The sequence below is a fragment of the Saccharomyces cerevisiae genome, chromosome XV, assembly GCF_000146045.2.
Source record: "Saccharomyces cerevisiae S288C chromosome XV, complete sequence".
In the NCBI taxonomy this organism is placed as follows: Eukaryota; Fungi; Ascomycota; class Saccharomycetes; order Saccharomycetales; family Saccharomycetaceae; genus Saccharomyces; species Saccharomyces cerevisiae.
The window spans coordinates 392378-407942 of NC_001147.6; the positions used below are offsets into that span (position 1 = coordinate 392378).

The 15565-nt window shown below is 37.8% G+C and overlaps 9 protein-coding genes across 9 annotated transcripts; 4 read left to right on the forward strand and 5 right to left on the reverse strand.

The window, feature by feature from the left end:
• Window positions 1–38: 38 nt before the first annotated feature.
• On the reverse strand, window positions 39–2147 carry EXO1 (Rad2 family nuclease EXO1; the record flags this gene model as incomplete). Its single annotated transcript, NM_001183452.1, has 1 exon — window positions 39–2147. One exon carries the CDS (start codon window positions 2145–2147, stop codon window positions 39–41), a length of 2109 nt encoding a protein of 702 aa, NP_014676.1.
• Window positions 2148–2459: 312 nt separating this feature from the next.
• On the reverse strand, window positions 2460–4709 carry AKR2 (putative palmitoyltransferase AKR2; the record flags this gene model as incomplete). The annotated part of the gene is made up of 1 exon (NM_001183453.1): window positions 2460–4709. The coding sequence occupies one exon, from the start codon at window positions 4707–4709 to the stop codon at window positions 2460–2462; it is 2250 nt and encodes a 749-aa protein (NP_014677.1).
• A 339-nt stretch (window positions 4710–5048) lies between these two features.
• On the reverse strand, window positions 5049–5291 carry YOR034C-A (uncharacterized protein; the record flags this gene model as incomplete). Its single annotated transcript, NM_001184667.1, has 1 exon — window positions 5049–5291. The coding sequence occupies one exon, from the start codon at window positions 5289–5291 to the stop codon at window positions 5049–5051; it is 243 nt and encodes an 80-aa protein (NP_878170.1).
• A 66-nt stretch (window positions 5292–5357) lies between these two features.
• Window positions 5358–7727, reverse strand: SHE4 (She4p; the record flags this gene model as incomplete). The annotated part of the gene is made up of 1 exon (NM_001183454.1): window positions 5358–7727. One exon carries the CDS (start codon window positions 7725–7727, stop codon window positions 5358–5360), a length of 2370 nt encoding a protein of 789 aa, NP_014678.1.
• Window positions 7728–7970: 243 nt separating this feature from the next.
• Window positions 7971–8837, forward strand: PEP12 (SNAP receptor PEP12; the record flags this gene model as incomplete). The annotated part of the gene is made up of 1 exon (NM_001183455.1): window positions 7971–8837. One exon carries the CDS (start codon window positions 7971–7973, stop codon window positions 8835–8837), a length of 867 nt encoding a protein of 288 aa, NP_014679.1.
• Window positions 8838–9177: 340 nt separating this feature from the next.
• On the forward strand, window positions 9178–10278 carry CYC2 (oxidoreductase; the record flags this gene model as incomplete). Its single annotated transcript, NM_001183456.1, has 1 exon — window positions 9178–10278. The coding sequence occupies one exon, from the start codon at window positions 9178–9180 to the stop codon at window positions 10276–10278; it is 1101 nt and encodes a 366-aa protein (NP_014680.2).
• Window positions 10279–10383: 105 nt separating this feature from the next.
• On the reverse strand, window positions 10384–13011 carry HIR2 (Hir2p; the record flags this gene model as incomplete). The annotated part of the gene is made up of 1 exon (NM_001183457.1): window positions 10384–13011. The coding sequence occupies one exon, from the start codon at window positions 13009–13011 to the stop codon at window positions 10384–10386; it is 2628 nt and encodes an 875-aa protein (NP_014681.1).
• A 379-nt stretch (window positions 13012–13390) lies between these two features.
• Window positions 13391–14167, forward strand: CKB2 (casein kinase 2 regulatory subunit CKB2; the record flags this gene model as incomplete). The annotated part of the gene is made up of 1 exon (NM_001183458.1): window positions 13391–14167. One exon carries the CDS (start codon window positions 13391–13393, stop codon window positions 14165–14167), a length of 777 nt encoding a protein of 258 aa, NP_014682.1.
• Window positions 14168–14686: 519 nt separating this feature from the next.
• On the forward strand, window positions 14687–15544 carry GLO4 (hydroxyacylglutathione hydrolase GLO4; the record flags this gene model as incomplete). The annotated part of the gene is made up of 1 exon (NM_001183459.1): window positions 14687–15544. The coding sequence occupies one exon, from the start codon at window positions 14687–14689 to the stop codon at window positions 15542–15544; it is 858 nt and encodes a 285-aa protein (NP_014683.1).
• Window positions 15545–15565: the final 21 nt, after the last annotated feature.

The following is a 15565-nucleotide window of genomic DNA, read 5'->3' on the forward strand; positions in this document are numbered from 1 at the left end:
AAATATACCTCCGATATGAAACGTGCAGTACTTAACTTTTATTTACCTTTATAAACAAATTGGGAAAGCAAGGAGATAGATCTGACTGCCGGCCGAGCTTGGCTTGACTTAGTAGTTTCGATGTCCCTTTTCTTACTTTCCTCATGCAAAATTGGTGATGAATTGAATGATTTTCGTTCATCTACGCTTTTCATGTCAATCACAATTCTCTGTGACCTGGCACCAATAAGGCTTTTTCGCAGTGATGGCCTTTGCGTGATTTGATTTTTACCATCGTTATCGTCGCAATCATCATCTCTATTTTGATTGACGTATACCATTCCTCTACTTTTTTGATTAACGTGCCGAGGAAATAGTGGTTGTCTATTTGCATTAACTCCGCTGAATGAAGATGAATATCTAAACTTTTGTAAAACTTTTGTGCACCCCGATATACTCCTCTGGGATGACCCGGGAAATGAGGTGGTGCTGCTCGTGGGAACTCTTGATTCCGCAGTTTCGCTATAATCCTCGCTAGTATCGCCATCACCGTCATCATCTGTATTATAGATTTCGTTACCGATAGTCTTTCCTTCAGAATTCTTTCGGTCCTCTTCAATGTCACTGACAACTTCAGAAACCTCTTCACTCAGGTTGTCGTCATCCTCTAAATTGGTTGTAATAAAAGAACTAGGTATTTGTGTAGATAGTTGAGACTCGGAAACAGGCTCTTCCAAAGATTGTGAGTTTGTGTCCTCTTTAAAATCCTGTATGCTGTCGCCTTTTTCTTTGAAGTTTTCCACAACAGTCATGGAGGGTTTATTAAAAAATTTGCTTCTTGTATCCTTCAACGTTTCTTGGACTACATTGGCATTACTTAATTTCCTACGCTTAATTGCCATTGTCAGTTTGTCTTCCGCTTGTCTTAGACTATGGATGTTATTTGCAACTTTTGGGTTATGATCCAATTTTGTCATTTTTTGGAAGAACGATTCTATTGGTTTGACTTTGGCTTCAGAATTAGTAGTATTAGTTTTCCCGAACTCTATATTTGACTTGGATGCCAGCTGTAATTTGTGCTCTCTGTTGGCTAGAGGTTGGTGAAAATCATATGGATTCAAGTCACCTTGAGCAATTTTTAAATGCAAGTGGTGATCTATATCGTCGTCGAAATGAACAATTTGCTTTTTCTGAGTTTCTCTGTGTATGACAAAACCAATGCACGCGTAGAGTCTTTTTCTTTTACTTTCGGTATCTTTCAAGTACAGCGGAATTTCATTCAAGCTCACTATTTTCTTCCGAATAGGGCAAAATACCCTTTGGAATTGAAATGCTAAAACTGCAGCTTCATATTCATTAATGTATGTGTCTGGTATCATCAGTTTTCCCTCCCGCTGTATACTCAGAATTATCCTTTCAATAGTATTGAATCTTCTAACTAATTTCATTGCGGTAATCAGGCCAACCTTGGGAATTCCATTTGTATAGTCACAACCGGATAAACAAACCATTGTTATGATTTCTTCATTAGTTAAGGATCCCAACGGAAACTTTTTAGGCAGTTTAATAAAATTATCGCGACATATTTCTAAACATTCTCCATAATCATTCAGCTTCGTAATGAGACGTCGACATCCGAAGACGAGGAGGTCAGAATCTTCGGATATTATTCCTTGCACAATGTTTTTCTGTTCTAAATATACCATTTGAGAGTCAGCCTCAAACGGAGCCACTATGTACCGAATACCGTTTAGCTTACAGTAGCATATGATACATTTTGCCATTTCAGGCGTTATGTCGACACATTTTTGAAAATAGTCCATAGCATTTTTCTTTTCGCCACAGGCCCACAGTCTTTCAGCTATGGCTTTGTTTTCTTTTCTCTTATCCCTTCTTTTAGATTCAGTAGACTTTTTAACTGGAATGGCATCACCATCGAAGACCAAATACGGTTCAACTTTAAAGGTTTTCAATAAACTAAATCTTTTTATGAAAAACTGCAGGTACTTATCAGTTGGTTTTCCCATTGCAAGTTCATAAGCACAAGAGCAGGCTGCTCTATGTAGCCATGCATAGCCATCAATGGCTAACACTTCTCCTTCATACCTACGTAGTGATACTGGATTCTGTATGGGCTTTAACTGAGGAAGAAGACCTTGGATACCCATTCCTTTCTACGCCTTTCAGTTTTTTCGAGCTCCTTTTATTTTAATGTGGTCCAAAAAGCAATATCAAATATAATTCTATGAGAGCATATAGATATACCTGAAGGAGCAAGGACCTGATATTTTTTGTTAAGGTTTTTTTACACGGGCCAGTAATACAAATTTCTCGAAAGATCCTTTTGCCTTCTATCAATCACGCAAATTTTTGTTGTGCACAAAACTAGTTATTGTACTTCCCGCCTTTGCTAAAGACGCGTAAGAAAAAAAAGTACAAATAATGCCCTATAAAGAAAAAAATTTAAATAAAACGCGAACTTAGTTTGGACGTAATACTTCTCCTTCTCGGGCCGGATATTCGTATAGCTCGTAGTAGTCAACCTCAGTTCCACCCAACATAGCTTTTGAAGTATCCGAAGAATAGAAAAATCGTTGCCACAAGGGCGCTGTTACATCACTATTAAGCCAAAAATCCGTCAAATTCGTCTTCCAGTGATTTGTCACTAAGAAACTTCGAAGCAATGAACTGTGATGTTGTTGTGGAACCTGTCCATGCAAAATGTGGGTTATACCTACTATTTCCTTAATAGTAACGAGCCATTGATTAATACCCATCATTGAAAAGCAAGCGCTAAGAATGGCGCGGCGCCTATTTCTTGGTTCCAAACCATCAATAGAAATTGTGTGAGTAATGGTGGTCGCACTTGGACCTTCAGGAATCATATCACTATCTTCAACACCTTTACTTTCACTGGTATATATAGAGTTTTCGAAGGGTATCAGATTGATAAATTTTGCCTTGTGCTCCTCCTTGATTAAGATGAACAATTCAGGAGTCGTGATTCCTTTTAATATCTGGAAGAACTGGACAATCAACATAGCCCCCAGCCAGATGAAGTTTACGCTAATCCAAATGAATAAAAAAAAGGTAGAGGGATCGTAATTAGAACCCTTACACAAAGTCTCATTCTTGAGCAGGGCACATCTTGCATATTCTTCAACTTGTTCGTAAATATAGTTCGTTTTCTTAAAATATGCCAGACATAACCACATGAACAAAAACATGTGATATTGGACCGTCACAGCAAAGAAGACAAAAAGTTTGTGATTTTTTAAGCCAACATCATTATAAATCCATGGACAATAATGGTCATATCTGGCCACCAGGGCGCCGCTAAAGAAAGAATATTTACTCCTCAAAGGCTTCCTTTCTAATGTCTCAACACAAAAGTTTTCCCTATCAAACTTCCCTAAGTCAATCAGTTGTTTTATTGTTTCTTGTATCGAAGTCAAACTATCATCCGTTTTCAGACAACCAGGATCTGACCGTACTAATCTCAGAAATAGTACAACTGTGAGAAAGGAAGTAACCAAAAACTGGACGTTTTTCATGGTATAGTCAGATACACTATATGGATAGAGTTTCTTCGTCCATATATATATTAAAAAACAGAAAGTGGACAGAAAGAGGCCACTGAAAAAGGGAGTTCTAGTCAAAGAAACTTTGTAAGTGTTTTTTCTGGGAAGGCATGGTAATACAAACTTCTTTAATGTGTTGACCATGACAACAGTGACCAGTAGGGAAAGCATAATGGCTAGCACTGGAGAAAGAACGAGAGAAATTAAGTATATGTAAACCATGAGTAAAAATGGTGACAAAAAAATTGTGAATTGTGCATGCGAGCTTTTCTTGAACAGTTTGTCTTTCTGATTTCCAAGCCTGTCATATCCATGATGTTGCAACGCTTGTTCAAAAAGTGATTTGGTTCCCATTCCTTCGGCTAGATCAAAACAGTCTTGCTTCTGGTTATTCCTTTCGTAGAAATTTGCACCGCTAAGTATTAAGTCACATATGACCCTTTGATCACCTCCAACTAGAGCACAATGGAGAGCATTGAACCCTCTGTTGTCCGTCCATGCAACTGTGGAGCCAAATTTCAATAAAAGTTCTACAGTGAGAAAATCTCCTTGATAAGCAGCCCAAAGTAGGGGTGTTCTGTTATTGTTATCTTTTGAATCGATATCGACGTTGTCATTGTTGTTTACGACAAAATAAAGAACATAAACAACAAGTAAAATGTTAGAACTGTAAACGCTAAAATGCATGATGTTAAGACCCTGCTCATCTTTGAGCGTCGGATCAGCGCCATGTTTGAGAAGCAGGTCAACAATGTAGATATTACCGTACCTTGCGGCCCAGTGCAAAGCAGTAGCCCCTCCGGGGCCTGCCGCCTGGTTAGGATTTGCTCCCCTAAGTAATAGGAACTTTGCTACAGAAAACCTATTGTTTATACAGGCCCAGTGTAAGCCGGATAATTCATCAATGCGGTCGTTATTAATATCCACTGCTCCACTTTCGACCACGTCCTTCACCACTTTTAAATCCCCATCCTTAGCGGCTTCAATGAAAATATCAACCACATATTCAGTGTTGGATCCATCGCCTAGAAGTTGCGCTTTGTTATTGTCCGAATCACTTACAGCGTGTTGAGCCACATCAGTGACAACAGCTGCCCCATTAGAAGTTTTTTTCACGTTCTCATCATCAATAATTGACATACTGGTCATAAGAAACAGTAGAGTATTTCACAGGTAATTAAGATGTTTATCTGACCGATGAACTTTACAACTTGCTAGTAAAAAGTTGGTGGAGTTCAGTTATTATTAAATGAAAAATGCAAAGTTTTGACGCTTTCTAATTGTAAACGACAAAGTGAATGATAAAAAGATCGCTGAACGAAAGATGATTCCAAATACTCAAAAATAGCAGCCATACAAACTGGAACTACTAAATTCAACTAAGATTAAGCGATTAAGAAGTCAGGCTCGTTTAACAACAAGCTTGGTACATCCCAGGCTGCACGAAGTCGTAACTTAAAAAAAAATAAAGAAGCGAAAAAGAGAAGATCATTTCCTTTGGCATCTATTGTTTGCGAAGCCATCGGACCGAGGCACCTTTGAAAAAAAAAAAAAGGAGCACTTTCTTCCTTTTTCTCTCACCCAGATTCTTTTAGAACACGTAGGGTACCAGACATAATTTAGAGTAGTGTGATACTTCTGGTGTAAAAATAGAACAAAATATATAAAGGGCACCACTACCAGAGGATATTCTCTGGCTACGAAAATCTTACATAGTTCTTGTGTGTTCATTATCAGGGTGCTGTTGTATTTCTTAGTGAAAATTAAGAAGAGTTAAACATGGCGATTCTTTCCATATTAGACTTTAATTTTAGCAAGGATAACGGGAATTGCCGCTGAAAACTCTGGTCCTGAATCGCCTCTCTTTAAAGACATATTTAAAGCATCCTTTAATTTTTGATTTTCTTGCAGCAACGGATACACCTCGTTAGTGCCATTATCCGGTATCACTTCGAATAATCCAAAAAAAAGCATAAGTAACCTTTGTCTTAACTCAATGTCATCAATTTGATCCGCAAATACCTGAATAGCATTTTCGATTAGTTCTTTCTTGGTTAACAGTTCCTTAGCTATCAATGGAATCGTGGTGGCAATGTTAGCAAAGATAGCAGCCACTGCTCGTTGAGACTCAACGTCGGATAACTGAAGAAGTTTCACCAATATATTAAAATTTCTCAAACTCTGAGGATTTTCCAAGTTAAAGAACTTAGCAGCAATCGTTAATGGATGACTCATCATATTACTTATGAGCTCTAATGTTGATCTTTGCAAAGGAACGTTTTCGTCTAGCATCAGATTCTCAATCGTGGACCAATATACTTTTGTAGATACGATATGCTTGCAAACTTCTTCACCATCAGAGGTCTCCGATGATGCCAAGTTCGTCAGAGCTAATAGTGCCTCGTAATTGTCTGTCAGCTTTATTTGTTCGTCGTTATGTAACGGATTGTCATCCACTGGCGTAGACCTTGGCAACAATTCGAACAAGAAGGGGATAGCGTTTAATGCAGAGTATTTTTTAAATATCAAACCCGGATTAGTGAATATTAGCATTCTTGTTAATGCCCGACACCCTAGAATCCGTATTGGCTCCCCTATGTCCTGCTTATTGGCCAAATATTCTAAGATGATAGTTGTACCACCTTGTGAAATGCATTGAGGAATGAAGTTTTTCGAGCGGGTTATGTTATATATAACCCTAACCACTTGTTGTTTACAATTGGGGCTCAAATTGTGCATTTCCCTCTTCAAAAAGGAAATCAGCTCGGTCCTTAATATGTACTTTTCGTTAAACAAAAGAATATCTTCCTTTGATTCTTTCTCTGCGCCTACCTTGTCTGCGCCTGGGCCCTTCAAATCTGCGTAATTTTTTAAGTCATTGATAGACTGTGAACTACCATTGGATTCCTCTGGTAAAGTGGACAAATTTGCCATGATAACTAAGAGACCATATAAACAGTGCGTCATTTTCTGGCTTTTAATCATAGTTAATAGAATTTCAGTAAAGCTCTCGTTACTCCTAATCATAATCTTAACCGAGGCCTTTAGACTTAAATATGCCAGCGCTTCAACGGACATTTCAACTTTAGGAACCTCCTCGAGCTTAACCGCACTTTCATTGACATTTTCAATTTTTGGCATGATACGTCTTGAAATAGCGTTTATAAAGATTTCGGACAGTTGCTTCAAGTTTATACACGTTAATTTTGTGAAAGACCATGTCTTAACTAACACCAATGCAGAATATATTTGTACATCTTCCACGTTTAGTGATCTTTCCAATAGTTGAAGGTAATTTTCTGTAATATACGTTCTCATGGTCTCATCAATACACGCGGAAGATAATAACCGCAGCAGTTCTTTTGTAAACTGTAAATCCTGCTCTTCGAATACTCTCTTCTTAAAAAGCTTACTTAGTCCTTTGGTCAAAAATATTTCAGAACAAAGTGTTGTCAATGAAGGATATAATTCTGATAGGGTTTTGACTATGATGGACAATGGATCATTTCCAACGTCTATTTCTGCCTCCACAATTAAGCTACTCATGAAATCGACCACTGCTTTATCAAAGTCTTTTTGGAAGCTTGATTGTAATTCAGCAAAAATTATAAGCATCATCGATTTTACTTCATCTTCGCTTATGCGCAAAATAAGTTCCTTCACTAAAAATCGCACCTCCTTGAAATTGTACTTGAACTTATTCAATAGTTGTAGAATTATGCTCAGTAAATACGTGACGTGGGTGTCCTCGCCATAGTGTATCCTAATTTGCAGCTCATTTAACAATGCAATTGTTGCGTCTTTATTGGAAAAGCAACCAACGAAAACGTGGATGGATGATCTTGATAATATTTCAAATAAATTGAGTGCGAAGGGAATATCATTCTGTATAAGTTTAGATAAATGTACGCGGGACTCAGAATGGTCTTGGTAAGACCTGGTCAATATTTCTTCGATTTTCTGACGATCTTTAAGGGCTTCACTATTCGTTAAATCAGCCGGCATTTTCCCAGATTCAGATTTTTGCCTTAGCTGGAAAATTGTATTTATAGCATCATTGTATTTTTGGACATCAGGGGTGGATTTCAAAGTCTTGTCAAATGCAGCGCAGAGGCTATCAATAGTAGAGCTATCGATTGGATCATTCCCTTTCTCACACAGTGGCATCGTGATTCTAATTTTTTAGTAATCTTTTCATGTGAGTAGTTTAGATAAAACGTCTTCACTATTAAGTAGAAGATTCGTAATTGGATTTAAGCCTTCGTGCCTTATCGCGGCTGATAATCATCATGATCGACGATGAACTACTGCGCCAGAGTATAATCCCCTATAAAACAGGCCTGCTATCACTCCAAAGAGAATGCTTTTATAGAAGAATATAACGTAAATTACTACAATAATTGTGTTGAGATGTCGGAAGACGAATTTTTTGGTGGTGATAATGAAGCCGTTTGGAACGGTTCCAGATTCAGTGATTCACCTGAGTTCCAAACGTTGAAAGAAGAGGTTGCTGCAGAGTTATTTGAAATAAATGGGCAAATAAGCACGCTGCAGCAGTTTACCGCGACACTTAAGTCATTTATAGATCGGGGAGATGTTAGTGCGAAAGTTGTGGAAAGAATTAATAAGAGATCTGTGGCAAAGATAGAAGAAATAGGCGGGCTCATTAAAAAGGTCAATACATCAGTGAAAAAGATGGATGCGATTGAGGAAGCTAGCCTGGATAAGACTCAAATAATAGCGAGAGAGAAACTTGTGAGGGATGTCAGTTACTCTTTTCAAGAGTTTCAAGGTATTCAGCGGCAGTTTACCCAAGTAATGAAACAAGTTAATGAAAGAGCAAAAGAATCTCTTGAAGCAAGTGAGATGGCAAATGATGCTGCTTTATTAGATGAAGAACAAAGGCAGAATAGCTCAAAAAGTACTCGAATACCAGGCAGCCAAATAGTCATTGAGAGAGACCCGATAAATAACGAAGAGTTTGCTTATCAGCAAAATCTTATCGAGCAAAGAGACCAGGAAATCAGCAATATTGAAAGAGGTATAACGGAACTGAACGAAGTTTTTAAAGATTTGGGAAGTGTTGTTCAACAGCAGGGTGTGCTAGTTGACAATATTGAAGCAAATATTTATACAACGTCAGATAACACTCAATTGGCTTCAGACGAGCTAAGGAAGGCCATGCGGTACCAAAAACGTACGAGCAGATGGAGGGTGTATTTGTTGATTGTGCTTCTCGTAATGCTTCTTTTTATTTTTCTCATTATGAAATTGTAAACCAAACCAACACACGTCGTCAAATATCATATACATAATATATACACTTAAAACAGATTCGTGTTAATGAACTTGTTTTGCACTTTCACTGTACAATGCATGGGCTCTCTCATAATATTTCTACGCCGTCGCATCTTAACCAGCCGCAAAGAGAGAGTATATTCCATAATTCAGTTTTTCGCCTTTCCTTGCCCTTCTGAAATGTTGTTAATATCATCATACCCTAATGAAGAGTGAAAATTCACTTAACCCAAGTGAAAAATACAACTTCGAAGAGTGCAACGTGTTGAAAGAACCCTTCAAAAATAGAAAAGAGGAAACGAAAAAAAGAAAAAGTAGCATGCTGTGGAAAAATTATGTTCTATCCAGTTCCCGAATAACACGTAGGCTTCATAAGTCACCTAGAAAGAGCAGCTTCTCTAAGAACTTTTTTATCACAGGCTGCCTACTGACAGTTGGAGCAGTAAGCAGTTATTTAACCTACAGGTACACAAGTGAGAGGGAAAACAAACATGAGTTATCTCCATCTTATTTTGTCAAGTACAAGATTTCACACAAGCGAGATATTGATTCATCACATTTTTTATTGGAAGTAACTCCGTTGTTTAAGCAGAAAGTTAACATATGGTCATTGATGACTGCGGAAAATCTGTGGTCCGTCGAGATCAAACAACCGGAAGTCATGGTGGTCCGCAATTATACGCCTCTACCGCTTAAATTTAACCCAGCTTCAAAAGAGATTGAAATCTTAAAAGATGGTGACAATGCAGATGGAAAATTATCTTTCTATATTAAGAAGTATGAGAATGGAGAAGTTGCAAGATGGTTACACCATCTTCCCAAGGGACATATAATTGAAATAAGAGGCCCGTTTATCGATTATGAGTTTCCTCATTTGCCTAATGAGCTAAAAAGATCTCGCGATTGTTTATACATGGATAATCGCAATGAAAGGGGCAATAACGTTAGAGAAAATTCCCAATTTATTTACCAGCCTTATGACATAATGATGTTCACCGCTGGTACCGGAATAGTTACTGCGTTGCAACTACTTTTGACTGAATCACCATTTAGAGGTACTATAAAGTTATTTCATACGGATAAGAACATTAAACAACTGGGACCCTTGTATCCTATCCTTTTAAGACTTCAAGCTTCAAACAGGGTCCAGTTAAAAATTTTTGAAACAGACCGACAAACTAAACAAGACGTATTGAAAAGTATCCAGAAATCAATCACGAAGCCCTACCCATACAAAGGTCTGCTCCCCTTTTCCAACGTTAACAACAAGAATATTATGCCTGTGTTGGCATTGGTATGCGGCCCCGAAAGTTATATTAGTAGCATATCTGGAAGAAAATACGATCTTAATCAGGGACCAGTAGGAGGGTTACTTTCCAAAGAAGGCTGGAACTCCGATAATGTGTATAAACTTTCATAATTTAACGTTCGAGATTAAGAAGGCAATTACAATAATATTACATACTGTAGATAATGAATATAATGAAAAATATAAGAGTTTAAACTATACATTGTTAAAGCCAAACTAAGATATTATATTCATTTCCTTGGCATAACGTGTAGTAACTCTTTGAACCTGTCTGATATCACCGCATGCAATTAGTATCTTTTTTAGAAGGTTCCTCTTAAAATCTTTATCGGCAAATGCTGACCCGGTACCACTGATGGGGAGATCATCATATAACCATTGAAAAACATCGTTCAAACGGTCCATATACCCCAATTCACTCAGACGGATGCAATAAACCATCATTAGCTTCGAAAACTCTTCAGGCTCCTCCAATCTGATACTTATTAGGATTTTATTTTCCAGGTGAGACAAAGTTACGATCTCCTCCATATTTTCAAATCCCTCTTTCATTAATATTGTCCTAGCAAATCTCTGTAAATTCTTAATCCTACCCTTTCTATTAAGTTCGTCATTCGTTTTGCATTCCAAAAAGTTAATGATACTTTGATTATCATTCTTGATATCACTAACTATTTCATTAATATTAGATTCACTGCCATTAAAAGAGTCGGTATTTGCTTTGCTAGAAGACAACCCAGTAGTATTAGTAGTGTCCCAGTACTGCGAACCATAGGCCCACCACCCATCGCTTACCAGAAGCCATGTTTCCATGTTCTTATCGAACAAATAACCATCGCCATTACTCAGTGTAACTAGTGGCACACCCTTTTTTGTAATAGAGCACAATGTTATATTTTCAGCTCTGGTCAATATATCATCTGAGTATCGCAATGACGGGTTTAACAATGGATAAATAGTGTTGGTGGGAAAAGCCAGCTTCTTCTGCTCTATGTTCCAACAATAAAGCTCCCCTATGCTTGTTAAGCAAAGTAAATAAGTTCCACATGCTTCAAGGAAACTAATGCTAACTCCTAATACTAGGGGAGCCATTAGTTTTCTACCCGAATCAGAATATATGTAAATACTTCCGTCCTCACTACAGAATGACCAAAAGGTGTCACCTGCTGTGCAGATTGTTATGAGTTTTGGAATAAAATCTTGAAATAGAACTTGATCTTGATCGAGAACTTTTGAGGTAAGCTTGACAATTGTCGGCCTTTGTTCATTGCCAGATCCATTCTTAACATCGAGGATTAAATTCGGATTATTAATTGGAGAGTATTTAAATGTAGATCTGATTTTCGGTGTTGCAAGTCTAATCCTTGAGAAAGACGTATTGGGTAGGAGCAAGCCGGTATCTAAAAAGTCAATTGGCTGTAGCTCTTTTTTCTGCTTTTTGCTGCCAGGGGCAATGTTACTTGGAGTTGCCTCTTTTGGCTTTCTCTTCAAATCCCTTGGCACAGTGTATGATGGAGTGTTGAATTCCATTGATGTGCTCTGGATAGTTTTGATGCCATTAGTTTGATTGTTAGCCGTTTTTTTTTTGGTCGGTTTCTTGCCCACGGCAGATCTACCAATATCGTTTGGAATAGGTGCTGCGCTTGCAGATTCTTCTAATTTGATGTTTTCTGGGAAACTTTTCGGTATTTGTTCTGCTAACGGCTCTTCAAGCTTTGGAAGCTTTTTGTTTACTTCTTGTAACGATTTGATTTCCGTTTGAGGCAATGCTACACCTAAATCCTTCTCTTGGAATGCGAATGTATACAATGTCGCGTCGTTTGAAATGGCAAACAAGGTGAACCCATCCTGTGACCAAGACATATCGTTTATTGCGGTGGAGGAAACCTGGAGAGCATTAAACAAAGGTTTCATTCTCTTCGTATTCCAAACCAAAATAGTACCGTCTGTAGATCCCGAAGTGGCGATTAAATTATAGCGTGTGCTGGTGCCCTTTTTCAAATTAGGCTTTTCATAAAATGCTGGAGAATAAACAAGAACTCTACATCCATTTGAAGAAGGTGTTACCAGTGTTTTTGTAACTTTGTAGTTGTTATTTCTGTCAAGTAAAGCGGTACAGCTGGTAGCATTATTCGGCACACCTTTCACCGAGTTTATCACTGGTAAAATGTCTGCCTGAGGTGACATTGAGATTCTATAATGTAATGGATACATTTGTACATGCTGCGTAAGTTTATTTATGAGTTTGTGTGTACCCGTTTTGTTAATTTGATAGACTAAAATTGATCTATCTGAAGTCATAACAGTAAAAGTTTGGCCAGTAGGATCTATTATGCCTGTAATAGGTTTGCTCGCCTTGTCAATAGTTATTTCAGAGAGTTTATCAAAGGTTTTATGCCGAAATAATAGTATCTTATTTTCATTACTTAAAAGAACAAATAAGATACCTAAGTTTATGTCATATTTCACATCCGTTATTGTGCTTGGAGATTTACACTCGAACAGAAGCTTACTGTTCATTTTTTCGACAGAATTGATGTTATTTGTATCTCTACAGAGCCAACCTGAATAACCCCACAGACGATGTTCAGATCCAATATACAATGTTTCGAGATCACCTGTTATGAAAAAAATATCACCGGTAGTATCCTGATCCACCTGGAAAGAAACTTCTGGCTTTAAATCCTTAATCATAACCCTATCGAATGCAGTATCGACTAGTTGTTGTTGTCTCCACGCCATCACGTGACCCCCACTGCCTGCCAATATGATATAGGGACCAAGGGCAGCTAAGGCATTCACTTGTTCATTATGAATATCCAAAGGATACTTTAATAATCTCATTGTTCCGGATTGTGTAGGAACTCCTTTGCTGCGTGGCGTATTCCTCTGTATGGACGATTTAGCACTTTTTGTATATTGTTTTATGAAGACTTCATAATTCTAGCCGAATTAACTGATATTTTTTTCGCGCTTTTTTTTGTCGACCTTCCAGGAAGAAAAAATATGAAAGCGAATAAATGGAGGTGTATTGGCAATCCTTTATCAAATGAAAACAAGCACCAAATAGAATAAGTAAATCACATTCTTAAAGAAGTTGGTCATTCCAGATACGTGGAATTTTCCTGCTGTATTTTTTCATCAATCTTTTACTTGAGAAATACTAGCTTTTTTCAAATTATTCAAGATTAAGGGACTTAGAGAACTGATAGAAAAGCAGATCATGGGCAGTAGATCGGAGAATGTGGGAACAGTGACTAGAGAAGGCTCCAGAGTGGAACAAGATGATGTCCTCATGGATGATGACTCTGACTCATCGGAATACGTGGATATGTGGATCGATTTATTTCTTGGGAGAAAAGGCCATGAATATTTCTGTGATGTCGATCCTGAGTACATCACTGATCGTTTTAATCTGATGAACTTGCAAAAGACAGTTTCAAAATTTTCCTACGTGGTACAATATATTGTGGATGATTTGGATGATAGTATCCTAGAGAATATGACACATGCCCGTTTAGAACAATTAGAATCAGATTCCCGGAAGCTGTATGGTCTCATCCATGCACGCTACATTATAACTATCAAAGGATTGCAAAAAATGTACGCTAAGTACAAAGAGGCGGACTTTGGAAGATGTCCCCGTGTGTATTGTAATTTACAACAGTTGTTACCGGTTGGTTTGCATGACATTCCTGGTATAGATTGTGTCAAGTTATATTGTCCATCTTGTGAGGATCTTTATATACCAAAATCATCGAGACATAGTTCCATTGATGGTGCATACTTTGGAACAAGTTTTCCAGGTATGTTTTTGCAAGCATTTCCAGATATGGTACCCAAACACCCAACTAAAAGATATGTTCCAAAAATATTTGGATTTGAATTACATAAACAAGCTCAACTGACAAGGTGGCAAGAACTACAACGACTCAAGTTAGTTGAGAAACTTGAATCCAAAGATGTTGATTTGACGAAAAGTGGTGGTTTTAAAACCTAACTATTAAAGAAAGAAGAAAAAATTCGAAATGAAATCCTAGGCGAAATTGAAAACGAAAATGAAAATAATGGAGAAACTTCGTCATAAAATTGTGAAAATCAGGTATCATTTGTTCTCCTAGCATTTTCTTTCCTAGAATATTACTATTTTCTACCTCCATTCGTATTTTACTTTTCCTATTTAATATTAAATTTTTATATACCGTTATTGCCCCTTACGGCAATAATACAACCAGATAAAAGAGCGTGCTCCGAAGTTAGCCTGTTATATATCAACAATTTGCAAATGTGGTTACCCACGAATTATTGGTGTTATTTTAGTGAATAGCTTGAAATCTTTGAATGTAGGAAGCATCCTTATTTATCAAGAAATTGGAGAAGTGGCGGCATCGCGTGGAGACTGCCTATGAACTAAGAGGCGGTTTATATTTTAAAAACTCAAAAGCTGTTTGAAGACTAATCTGGAAGTACTGAAAAGAGGAGATTTACTCATTCTTTGGTGCAGCAAATTTCTTTCGGCATGAAGTTTTTACTGCAGCAAATAAGAAATATGCATGTTAAGCCTATAAAAATGCGATGGTTGACAGGTGGTGTCAATTATAGTTATTTACTAAGCACTGAAGACAGGAGAAACTCATGGCTGATTGACCCTGCAGAACCACTTGAGGTGTCGCCAAAATTAAGCGCCGAAGAGAAAAAAAGTATTGATGCTATTGTCAATACACATCACCATTATGACCATTCGGGGGGGAACCTAGCGCTTTATAGTATCTTGTGCCAAGAAAACTCAGGTCACGATATTAAAATAATTGGTGGATCTAAGTCCTCCCCGGGTGTCACTGAAGTACCCGATAATTTGCAGCAGTATCACTTGGGTAACTTAAGAGTAACATGTATTAGGACTCCATGCCATACAAAAGATTCCATATGCTATTATATCAAAGATTTAGAAACAGGTGAGCAGTGCATCTTCACAGGCGACACTTTATTCATTGCCGGTTGTGGGAGGTTTTTCGAGGGCACAGGAAGAGATATGGACATGGCCTTAAACCAGATAATGTTAAGGGCTGTTGGTGAGACGAACTGGAATAAGGTTAAAATATACCCTGGTCATGAGTACACCAAAGGCAATGTTAGCTTTATCAGAGCAAAAATCTATTCCGATATAGGGCAGAACAAGGAGTTTGATGCGTTGGAACAGTATTGCAAATCTAACGAGTGCACCACCGGTCACTTCACCCTGAGAGATGAACTAGGTTATAACCCATTCATGAGATTGGATGATCGTGCCGTTAGACTAGCAGTCGGCGATACTGCTGGGACTTATCCCAGATCCGTAGTGATGCAAGAGTTAAGAAAGCTTAAAAACGCTATGTAACTGGCATGCAGTCTAAATATT